Source organism: Hippopotamus amphibius, chromosome 11 (assembly GCF_030028045.1).
Source record: "Hippopotamus amphibius kiboko isolate mHipAmp2 chromosome 11, mHipAmp2.hap2, whole genome shotgun sequence".
In the NCBI taxonomy this organism is placed as follows: domain Eukaryota; kingdom Metazoa; phylum Chordata; class Mammalia; order Artiodactyla; family Hippopotamidae; genus Hippopotamus; species Hippopotamus amphibius.
The window spans coordinates 104,567,012-104,581,285 of record NC_080196.1 but is presented as its reverse complement, the minus strand read 5'-3'; the positions used below and the strand labels follow the sequence as shown (position 1 = coordinate 104,581,285).

Below are 14,274 nucleotides of genomic sequence, written 5' to 3'. Positions count from 1 at the left end.
ACATTCACACTGGAAGAATTACATTTTCTATACTGTTGGGGTATACTCCTTTCTCTGTTTATACGGAGGGAGAGCGAGAGAAAGAGTATTCGAAATTAGACAATAGATAGCAAGTTCTCATGCTTCCTTTGGAAGTTTTCATAATTGTCTATATAAGTATATATATATATGTTTACATAATTGAGCAAAACCAGAATCTACCTATAGGTATTTATAAAAATATTTCTATAATGACATTAAGAGCGTTTATGTTTGAAGCAGAAAAATGTGATTTGGGATGACAGGGAATTCTTTGCTCTTTTAATTTTACACTTTTTTGCATAAAGAGTATATTTGTTATTTGCATGGACTTTTATGTTCAAAATAAAATAACTGATGTTGGCATTGATAATATTAAGTCAAAGTTGATTTAGGTTGAAATGTGTTAAGTCCAATTATTTTCCTAATGTCTCAAGTTATGCCTAGGTAGGAACTTCCCTGGTGGTCCAGCAGTTAAGACTCTGCGTTCCCAATGCAGAGGGCCCGGGTTCCATCCCTGGTCAGGAAACTAGATTCCGCATGCCTCCACTAAGACCTGGAGCAGCCAAATAAATATTAAAAAAGAGGACCAAAAAAAAGGTATACCTAAGTAATATAATCCTTATTAAGGCATTTAGCTAGCTCTCAACTGATTAGATTCTCTGGATAAAGAGTTTGGTATACAAATAAGGAAGCAAATGTCTAGAAGAAAAGAGAGAAATGGATCTGTCTTCTCCCCTCTTTGGATTTAGGCCTAAAATGATTTAAGTAGCAGTTTCTTCTTCATGACAGCAAATCCATAGATAAAAATTACTTGAGGGGCTCACTGCCCTTTAATTAATGTCCTTGCTGGTATGAAAAAAAAAAATCCATAATCAGCATTCCTGAGTAAGAAAAGGCTTTCTTGCTTAGAGAGCTTCTACCTGTTGCCTCCTCTGGCAACAAAAATTATACCTTACCTTTGTTATCTTTCAGTGAAAAGTTGTGGTTGTTTGTTGCATCAGTTGTTAAGCTGAAATAAAACTGGTGTCCATTGGATGGCTCGTCTTTATCGACAGCACTGATTTTCTGGATAACCTAGGAAGAGAGAATGTAGAGCATGAAAGTATGTTGGTGTGCTCTGCTGTGTTTTCTGAGGCAGGACAGAGCAACTTTATACCGATGAGAAATACCATTCTCCTGAAAAAGCTGCAGAGGGGAAGGGTCAGCTGTACTAATATGAACCCAATCCAAAAAGGGCTCTGAAAATCAAATCGTGTCCTTTTCAAAATTCATATTTGAATTTACTTTTGTGACCTTCAGAAATAAGCTGTACCCACCGATTAGACCATATCAGTAAACCTGGCAAGACCCTGACGATGTGGATGAGTAGACCAAACCACAAGGAGACTGCACTACACTTAATTCTTAGAACTTCAAGGTACTTAAGCCCCGCTGTGTAAGGTGGGAAGCGACCCAATCGAGCTTAACATGCTCCTTAAAAACGCCTGAGCCCTTAACCACTTACCACGGCTTTTACAGTGTTTACCTTTTCTTCCAGAGGAACTTTCCTCGTCCCAATTAAACCAGAACTTGAAAGTTCCTTTCATATTAGTTTATGCTACACATCAAAGTGTTAGTTTTGCTGAAACATGCTGATTATATTTTATCTTAAAGCTGGCAGGATTTCAAAGGCAACCGCCACTAGGCATTTTTAAAGAAATTACGAACGAGGAGCATGGTATTCTGAAGCCTCTCACCTGGCCTGGCTGGGCATTTTCACAAACGGTGGTCTCATATTCCATGGCAAATTCAGGGGCGTTGTCATTGATGTCAAGTATCGTGATGGCCACATAGCCTCTTCCTACTTGAGATGGATTCTCTAATAAAGAGGAAAACGTTTCATCATTTACAGGCACACCTCCTTCTATTGCACTTTGCTTGAATGCACTTTGCAGATATTGTTTTACAGATTGAAGCTTTGTGGCAGCCCTTCATCACACAAGTCAATTGGTCCCATTTCTCCAACAGCACTTGCTCATTTCATGTCTCTGTGTCACATTTTGGTAATTCTCGTAATATTTCAAACTTTATTATCATTATGTGTGTTATGGTGATCTGTGATCAGCAATCTTTCAAGTTCCTAATGTTCCTACTATAACTTGAAGGCTCAGGTAACAACTTGAAGGCTCAGGTAACAGTTAGCATTTTTTTGGCAATAAAGTATTTTTTAATTAAAGTGTAAACATTGTTTTTTTAGAGGTAATGCTATTGATTGCATACTTAACCAATTACAGTATAGCATAAATACAACTTCCATTTGCACTGAGAAACCAAAACATCTATGTGCCTCCTTCATTGTGACATTCACCTTACTGTGGTGCCTGGAACCAAATCCACGGTATCTCCGAGGTCAGCTTGTGCTTAGAGTAAAGCTATTACTCCAACACCACCTCACTCGGGAAACTCATATTTAAAACAATTAGAATCAACCTCTCTAAAGTAGAATCTAATAAGGAAAATGACTAAGTCTTGAATAAAATATAGAACCACAGCATTATAGACTTTAAAGGGAGCAACAGAAATTCTGATCCAAGTGTCATACACACACAGAGTGACAAGCCAGAAATTTCAGTATTCTTTGATGCTAGAGCTAATTTTTATATGAATATATGTATATAACATGCATGCAATATAATTACACATTGTTCTCTCAATGTTTTCCTTATCAGTGACCAAAATTAGTTTAATATGAGAATGTAGAAATCTGGGTATCTTGATTACAGATCAATTTATTTACTATTTTTTTAAGCTACTGTACCAATCCCATGTCAGTATAAATGCACACAAAGTATGACCACAAAACAAGCAGAAGCCCTCTAAGGGTAACTCGGGCCCATTCTTTTACCATAACCTCTTTTCACTAACTTTGTAAATATTAGCAAATAAAGTTAGATAATATAAATATATTTCACAGCTTGAAATTTGGGAATTTCAAAATTTTGGTGAATTCAGACAAGCACCTAGTAAAATTCAGGTTGAAATTATAAACTCATGGCAACCCATTATCCACTCTCAACGTCCTCCACCCTAATTTCATGTTAAACCTTACAACTTACGGCTCTCCATTGCAAGGACTGTGATATTATGAACAGCATTTGTCTCTCGATCCAGAGATTTGGCAGTTGTAATAACTCCACTGTTGGCATCAATATTGAAGTATCTCTCCAAGTCTGTGTTTCTGTCAATTGAATACCTAATTGAATATTTAAAAAAAAAACACTTCAATATTTATGTTTGATTATAATTTGCTAAATTTATTTCATCAATTGCACAGCCAATCACCAAATTCTGCTGACTCCACAATCCGTCATATTAACATAAAATATGCCTAGTTTAAAACGTCACCAATGTTCTAGTTGATTCATAACCTGCCTGTCAGTAATCTCTGCTTTTCTGTCCAACAGCACAAAGTAAAGACAATAGTATAACTGTCGTCGCAGTGGATTTGAATGTCATCATAAACTCCAAATTGTGGCTCCTAAAAAACATTCACAACAGATTTAGTAGCCCTGGTCACAATTAGCGGTCCCTCTAAAATAAAACATGTAGACATCTGACCCATTCACGTATACTTAGTAACATCTTTTGTTTTAATAACACCAGCTTGACCTTAATCGTTTGGTTTTTATATTGCTCACTCAGGGGCCTTAACCAGGGTTCCACAGACATGTTTCAAAGTAGAACCCCCTCAGTGTGGAGAAAAGGGAACCCTCCTACACTGCTGGTGGGAATGTAAATTGGTACAACCATTATGGACTTCCTTAAAAACCAGTATGGAGTTTCCTTAAAAAACTAAATATAGAACTATCATATGGTCCAACAGTCCCACTCCTGGGCATATATCTGGAGAAAACCATAATTCGAACAGACACATGCACCTCAATGTTCATAGCAGTACTATTTACAATAGCTAAGACATGGAACCAGCCTAAATGTCCATTGACAGAGGAATGGATAAAGATGATGTGGTACACAGATACAACAAAATATTACTCAGCCATTAAAAAGAATGAAATAATACCATTTGTAACAACATGGATGGACCTACAGATTATCATACTAAGTGAAGTCAGTCAGACAGAAAAAGACAAATATCATATATCACTTATGTGTGGAATCTTTTTTGATACAAATGAACTTATTTACAAAACAGCAGCAGACTCATAGACTTTGAAAACAAACTTATGGTTACCAAAGGGGAAAGGTGGGGCGAGGGATAAATTAGTAGTTTGGGATGAACATACACACATTACTATATATACGATAGATAACCAACAAGGACCTACTGTATAACACTGGGAACTCTACTCAATATTCTGTAATAACCTATATGGGAAAAGAATCTGAAAAGTAATCGATGCATGTACATGTATAACTGAATCACTTTGCTGTACACCTGAAACTAACACAATATTGTAAATCAAGTATAATGCATTTTTTAAATAAATTTTTTTTTAAAAGTAGAACACCTCACATTACATAAACATTTTGGTGTGTAAAAACCCTTTCTCAAAATGTCTGCTATCCAAATATTAGTGAAAAACTACCACTCTACTTGTATTCTTATTCAATTACGCTATTTTTTGATTCATATACAAAATTCACCCTTCCCTCATGAATGACTATCTTCAAATGCCCTTGTCTTTCTAGTTGGGTGAAATAAGCACTCTCACTTAAAAACAGATTAAACAAATGAGCAAATAAACACACACCGAACCTCAGAAAGTATGTAATGTTTCCACAGTAGTTCCACTATTATCAAATAAAACCGTCTACTACTAGTCCACTACATAACAAGATGCAAGAAACGAAAACGGAAGAGGAGACATCAGAAAGTGTTATAAAAAAAATTGACCACAAACAAATATTATTGTCTTTGTGCAGCAACAGGTATCTGGGTGTTGAGAATATTAGGAAGTTACTTTTGATGGCATAGGAGACAAGGTTGTCAACTAAGACAGGAAAAGGTGGTTTGAAGAGAGGGAGAGAGAATTCCTTTTTCTAGAAGAGACAAAAATATACTAGTATAAATCTACATATACTAGGGAGAGTATAATGGAATAGCTAAGCATCGTGGATTGCCCCTTTGTGATTTATGTTCATTGACTTAATGTAAATCCAGTCATCCCGTTTTTGTCTGTCTTCGTTCTCATCTGTGTGTTTGCAGATGCATAAAAAGGAGAGGGTTGGGTTTAACCAGTCATGGACAATGAGAGGAGAGGAGAGTTAGGAGGATAAGGGCATAACACATGAGTTATGACAATGAAGGCCCATAGTCTCTGAGTTTGTAAGAGAGAAATGAGGAAATAAGGAAAGGCAGACTGACACTGAGAAGAATCTGGTAGCACCAATCAGTGGTAGGACTTTATCAGGATGCACAATTGCTGGAGTGGGAGGTAGCAGAGAGTGAGATGCTTGAAGTCGATTTTCAACAGTAGCATATCTACGAGAGTTAACAAGCCAAGGGTATGTTCATAAGAATCTATGACAAAACTGGGGCAGAGAAACAGATCACTAAAGTCAAGATGACCAAAAAAGTGAGAGGCCAAAAGTGATGGTGGGGAGAAATAACATAGTCTGAGTATTAAAATCCTCAACAAATCGGTGTGATTACTATGTGGTGGTTGATAGCAACGTGAAAGATTTTAAGTAAAGTATGGTGATGCATTCTACAAAAGAGTTGAGAGTTTGAAAGGGAAGAGAAAATTAAATAGCTTGAAAATGGCAAAGGCAGTACAAAATGTACTCACCCTCACCTCCAGGATCTATGCTACACGACCTATGAGAAGAAAAATCTTAACTGAGTTTCCTCACACCCTCTACTTACCATCCTTTCATTGTAGCTAAGTGTCTTTATTCAAATCAAAATCAAACCATTCTACTTAAGCTGTGCATCCCATCTGCTGACCTCAACACTTGTTCCTTGGATTTGGATCCTTTTCTATCTATAAAGCTTTATTTGAATCAAAAAGTGTTTTCTGTTTTAAAAAATTTCTCCATGTTTCAAGTTCATCATTGGCCTCCATATTGTTCACTTTTCTGTTCTGTTCTTACTTTCTATCTCATCCAAATTTATCACAACTGACCACTGACAACTCCTCAAAGCACATTCTCCTTTTGCTTTTATTAATACCGCATATTCCCTGCTTTTCTCCTACCTCACTGTGTGCCCCTTTCAGTCACCTCAGCTGGTTTACCCTCCCCTTCATGATTTTTAATTACTTGCACTCCCCCAAAACCTTTCCATGGATCCCCTTCTCTTCTTTGTAAAAACACTTTTCCTTGCAATTTATGCAGTCCTATAGCTTAACTCACTGCTATATTTTTGAGGACCCCTACATTTATATAAAATCTCCTTGGCCAACCAGACTGACTTAATAGAATTACTTACTTAGTAGAACCACTTAAATACACAATGTGAACTGAAATGTAACATACCCAGACTGATATTCTGTTTCCTACCACCTCCCAAATCTCCTCCTCCCTTACGCATTTCCACCTGAGCAAATGATACCACCAGTCACTTGGTTGTTGAAACAAAAAACCTAGATTTGTTTTTCTCTCTTGTCCTTGCATCCAATTTGTCAATATATACTTTCAAGTATTATCATTCCAAGTTACCACCTAATTTAGCCTAGATTTTACATTATTTTACTGCTTATCAACATACTTCAGTTCCTATCGTCTACAATCTACTTTCCACACAACGGCCATGCAAACAAGAAATGAGTTTAATTAACGTTACAAATAGACTTTAATTTTCAATTACATAGAAGAGCTAGATTGTCTTCCCTGAAATACTGCTTTAGTCAACCATTATGTCAATATTTTATATGGTTAACATACTCTCTCTCTCTCCATATATATGTGTATAAATATGCATACACATATATACATTTGTATGTGTATATATACACAAACACATGTATGCAACCAATATGCATATGTAAATACTTATATATAATCCAATAGAATAATTAATGTTTCACAAGATGAATTTAACGTAATATCCATGCACTCATGCATCAATTGAGCTAATAATAAAAGCCTGAATTGTTCTTTTTTTTTTTTTTTCAAATGACTGTGGTAATGTAAGTGTATTCAGGAAAAAATAGACTTCTACATTCTTACAAAGCAAAATGGCCATGGACTTGAGATATATTTGTCTAAATGAGTTCATGTCATTCCTCACCAAACTAAAGTCAATAACTAAAACATCTGTTTCTATTATCAATAGTCTCCAATATTCCAGCATTAGAATAAAGGACATTAAACCTGAGAATTCATTTAGATTATTAAAGTATATTAAATACCTCCAACTTCTGTTCACCTCATAGAAAAAACCCTAAATCTTTTAGGGATATAGTTATTACCTATGCCTCTATAAGTTTGGAGAAGAATAGATACCAAAGTTTCTATTATCCAAATATTAATCATCTCTAAATCACAAACTGTAACTTCCACTTATAAACTGTGTGCAATTTTAAATAGTTATAACTCTCATTTACCTCTCACTAAATAGCCTCATATACCATATATATATGGTATTTGGTAATTTGTGAATTATTCTGATATTCTTATGTCTCCCTTTCACTCATTCATACATTCAGCAATTAATCTGGAGAACCTATTTCAGGAAATACAGTATATAAACAAAATATTTTGAAAGACAGCAATCTATAATAAGTATTTAGAGAAAAACCAACAAACTGCTATCCTTGAGTATGATGAAAGAGATGGGGGCAGGTGTGAGGAGAGAATGAGGAATTAGCTTGAGAAGAGGTGGAAACCTAGGCAAGGATCAGGAGTAGACAAACCATGGAGAACAGTCACAGCAGTTATTATATTTCTTAATCACAGGACTTGAGATCTCCCCCAGTATTAAAGGGGTTCCCTATTCTCTACCAGCCCCTCTGGGACATGCAAAAAGCGAGAATTTATGTGTGAGACATTAACTAATGATAAAGTTACCTGAAAGGGGGAAAAAGATCCTTAACCAAGAGAAATAAAGAAAACATGGGCACTTTTTAGAGTGAGCGGTGCAAATTGCCTCTGAATTAGAATCTGGGAGGGCTGAGTGAGCCAAGAGAGAAAGGAGATGCACACACTTTACAGCTCCGGATCTACTGGCTTAGGGACAGAGAAATACAGTTGCCTGAGTCAATTAGAGGCTGAACAGGAAAGAAAAGGACTGGTGTTTCTCTAATCATGACCCAAAGTTATCTTTAACGCAACTTCTGCTGCTGTTAGTGGTGTGCGCTCTCACACGATCGCTCCCATTCCTATAAATTACAGCCTAAAATACTTGACCTCTCTCACTGTATGATGGAGTGACCAGTTAAAGAGATCCCTTCCATATTTTTGCAGCACCAGCAGTTAAACCTTCTGCCTTCTCCATTTACTATGCAGACACCTCCAAATCTCAATATCCAGCCTCAATTCTTTTCCTGAGATTTCCCAAACCACTCCAGGTACTGGCAACATCTTCAGCTAAAGCTCAGTATATCTGAAAGCAGATTCATCAACCTGTCACCAAAACTGTCCCTCCCTCTAAATATACTGAGAATTTAAAACATATACATTGTTTCCTAATCCTCAAACAGCTATGTAAGGTCATGTGTGACAAAGACTTACTTGCATGTCTAATACCCACTCGCCCTTAATTCTTATTAATAGACCCCTGCACTTGCTAGCTTCCCTGTAGATGCAGTGTTCTTATATCTAAGTTTTAGCAAATGAGGTGAAAAAATTATTGGGTTGAGGGTTATTAAGAAACTCTCTTAAGGATAGGAGAGAGTTGCAAATTCAGCTGGCATTTGGTTTTTGCCCCTTCCCTTCTATCTCACGTGGGACATGAACACAATGGAGAGCGATCCAAAAGGCATCTTGTAAAAACGAGGTGATGAGTGCCTGACATAAAAAGCCAAGCCCTTGATGACATTATCTTGCCAAATTGTCAGTCTCTGACTGCCTGGCTCCAGACTTCTCATTGGAAAGTTATTCGTGTTAAGCTTTGTTTCTACCAGCCAAGCACAATTTCTCACTAAGGCAAGCAGATACAATTATCGCTGTATTTCAGCATTGAACTCTAAAGTCTCACAGCTGGTTGCTGATGGAACCAAGATTCAGAACCACATCTGTCTGAGCCATCTTCCCTCGTTGCCTATAGATAAGCTTTTAGTCTTTGCTACCTCTAAAATTCAGCTTTTCATTATTTTTTTCCCACTGCACTATCTAAAACTCCAAGACAGTCATGCTGATGTATTAACTGATTGAATGACAATATGGTGTGTATCTCCACTGAGGTTCCTTTCCTCGTGTTGACCCTTCTTTACTCCCATTTTTCCTCCTTCCAATTATTGTAGTCACACTATTCCTTGAAGACAATCCACTGGCAGAGAGGCACCAAGCCTCCCCAATTACTTCAGAAATCATGCCTTTTTAAGAAAGCCTGCAGTATACCTGACCCATGGACTTCACTACAAGCTCCTTGTGCTGCACCACCATGAACTGCAGACTGGACATTAAGAGGCAATATTTATAGCCACGACCCTGCCACAAACCTATCGTACTAATTTGGGCTTTTCACTCATCATCTGTACTCTTCTGTTTTCTTAGCTGCAAAATGAGAAAATTTTACAAGATGATTTCTCATTTCCAGCTTTAACATTGGGTTTTTCATAAGTTTTCCCCTAAGATCTCTTCTCTAGCTATTCAACAAGTGGGTAGGGACCACATCTTATATATCTGAATATCTTCAGTGTTCTGTGCAACTGCAACAAAATCAATCCCTTAATAAATGCCTGTAGTTATCGGTGCTGCTGTTCAATAAGCTATGAAGATCGATTAAAATGGTCCTCTCCATATTCACAAGTAGCATTCTCATCACCCAGCTATTGAAATGCATGTTGATATTCACAAACAGAACATGCAGGTGAGTGGGCTAGATTAACACAAATGTCTCAGTGCTACTAACCAAATGGAAAAGATAACATAATAAATAAGCATCGACAAATCTGATCAATAGAAATAACTGAATCGAGCTGAAATCTTAATCTCTTAAGAAATTTATGCATATGTGTGCATGCACACACATGTGTGTGCCTGTGTGTGTATGTGTTGCTGCAAGCAGTGTAGACGTTTTGATACAGAGCTTGCTAAAATTCTAGAACCACATTTTCTAACGGTGTGACTGGAGTCATGTTTATTTATGACAGCGGAATGTTAATGCTTGCCTTATAGGGCTTTAATGAGAAATAAATTACTTCAAAATAAGCTACTGAATTCAGTGCTTAGGGATGTCACTGTTTGCAGCCTCACCCTCTTCTTCTGATAATGGCAACTCAATTTTCCCTTGTGGATTTCAACCTTCCCAATCTCATGCAATCTTGATGGCATTCACCATGAAGATGCCCAGGACTTCCTGGATAAGAGATGGACATGTGTCCTAAGACCGGACAAAAAAAAACTTTCCAAAAAATGTGAACCTTGAAGAGAGCCATAAGGGGAAAAAAAGTGGCCAGCGGTTCACCCACTTCCTTGTTCAGAAGAGACTGACCACTCACTCTTGCTACTCATTTTTATAGAGAAACCTCCCTCCTCTCTTTTCTGAAGACTGCCTGTTCAACTTTCCCTTTAATTCTGTGAAATATTCACACATAATTTAGATTAAAATAATATGTACAAATATATGCATGTATACAAGCAACTTAAAATACACACTGAATTATTCAAACCCACATGTGCTCAGACTAGTCACACTACATAATGTAATATCTGAAACTATCTTATCACCTTTTATCTGAGGACATACCATACCAGGAATGCAAAGAGCCTGCAGGTAAGTATTATTTTCATCCTTGTATCCTTGAACATAAATACAACTCTAGTTCTGTATTTGGATTGTTAGAAATGCTGAAAATGATCTCCATTACTTCTTAAATCCCCCCTTTTCACATCTGATCTTATTTGTAATAATACCATATTTCAATTCATTGGCTATTTTAAGCATAGGGACTTTGGGCTTGCTGCGCTGCCTACAGAAATAAATGTGCTGATCTCATAATATAGCACTTGACTCTTAAGCTATAACTACATGAAACATAAACAGACCTTAATTTTTTTGGCTTGTCCAAATCCTGGCATCCCTCAAAGTCCAGCTTATGCTAACACTCCTTCAAATGAGGTCTCCTCCTGTCCAGGGAACTTGGAGTGATTAGTATTTAATCTCACAATTTGCCATGTGACGGATCTGGCACGTTCCCCCCTTGTATTGTCTACCTTTTTTTTCTCCTCCTTCAGATGTTTATTGGAGTATGATTGCTTTACAGTGTTGCGCAATTTCCGCTGTATAACAAAGTGAATCAGCTGTATTTATACATATATCCCCATATCCCCTCCCTGGTAAGCCTCCCTTCCACCTTCGCTATTCCACCCCTCTAGGTCATCACCCATCATGGAGTTGATCTCCCGTGCTACGCAGCAGCGTCCCGCTAGCTACCTAATTTACAGTTGGTAGTGTATATATGTCAACACTACTCTCTCACTTCGTCCCAGCTTCCCCTTTCCCTCCGTGTCCTCAAGTCCATTCTCTACGTCTGCATCTTTATTCTTGTCCTGCCACTAGGTTCATTTGTACCATTTTTTTTTTAGATTCCATATATATGCGTTAGCATACGGTATTTGTTTTTCTCTTTCTGGTTTACTTCACTCTGTGTGACAGACTCTAGGTCTATCCACCTCACTACAAATATTATGGAATCTTATTTCTCCAACCAGATTGTAAGTTCCTTGAGGTCAGAGGAATGTTTGATTCATCTTTGTTTTTTCTGTATTTTCCCAGTGTTGTGTACAAACCAGGTTCTAAATCAACATATGCTGATTCATTCAGCAGTCTACAGATGCTGACATGAAGAATTAATAGTCCTCTGGACACCAGGCTGTTCTTATAGTTTTTACCATCTTACTGATGGGGGAAACACAGAAGCGAAGCTTTCACTGTTCAGAATAATGATCAGAATCAGCAGAACACAATCTGTCCTTCCAAGTTCAACACATAAAGCCTGATATTTGGTAGTTGGGGTCAACATTCACATGAAATAATAGGCAACTACATAAAAAATAAAAAGCCAGAAACATGCTGGCCCTCAATTACCCACTTTTGCTTTCAAAATGTCTCTTTTTTTTTTCCTACGTAATCTCAAGTATTACCTAATTTCCAGCTTTGGCTCCTAGTTTCCATATCAGGAAAGAGGAAGGCAAAGTGGACATATAATGGTGGGCCAGGTAAGCCCCTGGATGGTGGACAAACTGTAACAAAGACATTCCAATTCACAAAGGTGTTATAGTCTGGCCAATCACTGGGCTCCAGGTTCATTTACTCTTTCAACCTACTGTTACTATACTTCTAAACAGTCAAATGGTAAGGTTCCAACAGTAAGGTGATGCCCCCATCTTCTTTTAAGGAAAGGGCAGATGCAAAGGGCTTTTGGTTGGTACATTAGTGGAACAGGTGAAAAAAAAAAAAAAAAAGGCATGGGTCATATAGTTAGAAGATCTCAGGGGCTTCCCTGGTGGTGCAATAGTTAAGAATCTACCTGTCAATAAAGGGGACATGGGTTCAAGCCCTGGGTCAGGAAGATCCCATGTGCAGTGGAGCAACTAAGCCCATGAGCCACAACTACTGAGCCTGTGCTCTAGAGCCCATGAGCCACAATTACTGAACCCACATGCCACAACTACTGAAGCCCGCATGCCTAGAGCCTGTGCTCCACGACAGAAGCCACCTCAATAAGAAGCCCACACACTGCAATGAAGAGTAGCCCCCCGTCTGCAACTACAGAAAGCTCACACGCAGCAAAGAAGACCAAATGCAGCCAATAAATAAAAAAATAATTTTTTTTAAAAAAGGAAAAAGATCTCAGTTTACCTTGCTGGAGCCAAGTAAATGTATTCTTTCTAGAATTCTAATCTCTTGCCCCATATATCAGAAAATGTTCTAAATATAAATGGCATATACTAGATTTCAATATTACACTACAAAGAACGTCAATGAATTCAAACACTAATTATCCACCATTCCCACACTCTTTTACAATTCAAATATTATTAGCCTAATTTTAAACAATTACAATGAAACAAATATTGCTTTTCCATTCCTCTAAGAACTATAATATTCCTAAAGGTGTAGAAGCACAAAGCTCACAACTGTAAGAATCTTCAGCTTCCATCTCAACCTGGAGATTCACTTTTCCTAGGACCTTGGCAGACTGTACAATCTACTCATCCATCGGCCTCTTACATTTTGAGAGTTACTTGAGTGCCCAATGCAAATACTGGGATGTTTATGTGCCCAATGCATGTTTATGTCCATTAAACAACTATTTAATTTCTACATATGGGAAAATATGTGAATACAAACCAATCTTCAATATAGATTGCCAATATAGTTGCTTATAAAATATGTCTCCCTTCATTGACTTTATTGACCTTGAAATAAAAATGGCATGAAAACAATAAACTATAATAACAGTGATGTACAATGATAATGCTTGCTTCCTAATACTTAAGTCATGATTGGCAGTTTAAAAACATCAGTTATTTTCCCTTTCTCACTTAATATTCTAAAAACTTGGGACAAAGCAGGGATTAAGTGTTGGTTTTCCTTTTTGCTGGGTTATATGGAAACTTAGGAGGCTAAGTGAGATCCCCTAGGACACTCAGCAAACAGCAGTGCTGGGAAGAGAACCAAGTACTTCTAAGAGTGCCCATCAACCCACTGAACTACACAATGAAGATGCTGGCCTCTGAAAGGATATCACAAATGGATAGGAAAAGAGAACTATGTGAGAGACAAATTCAGAAACAAATAAGCTATGAGTGACCATGCTGACCTTATAAAAAATAGTGCAAGACAAAGAAATGTTGCAAGAATACGAGCATTAAGTCTAAGTCAAGAAATTAATTTTACAAAAGCAAAAGAGATAGTCACATGCACACATTTCAGTTCACTTTGAACAAAATCTCTGCCTATTTGTGCAACTTAGAGATTAGAAAAGGATTTAAGAAGTAGTAACCTTTATTAGTTTTAAGAAAACAAAAATGAGGTAAAATTACAGTTCTGGCCAGTTGCTCTTTCATTGATGGAGACCAGAGAGATCTTTACCTCCAAATGCAGCAGAGTTCAGCCTTTGGCCCTTTCTATCTCTGTGCTTC

General features: G+C 37.3%; 1 protein-coding gene across 2 annotated transcripts in view; it reads right to left on the bottom strand.

The window, feature by feature from the left end:
- Positions 1-14,274, bottom strand: part of CDH7 (cadherin 7) — a 123,388-nt gene that overhangs the window by 18,095 nt on the left and 91,019 nt on the right. For both annotated transcript variants that reach the window (XM_057699083.1, XM_057699082.1), the window contains 3 exons: positions 3,117-3,253; positions 1,758-1,879; positions 978-1,095 (listed from right to left, as the gene is read on the bottom strand). In XM_057699083.1, the coding sequence (XP_057555066.1) occupies positions 978-1,095; positions 1,758-1,879; positions 3,117-3,253 (377 nt within the window). The remainder of the gene's footprint in view (positions 1-977; positions 1,096-1,757; positions 1,880-3,116; positions 3,254-14,274) is intronic.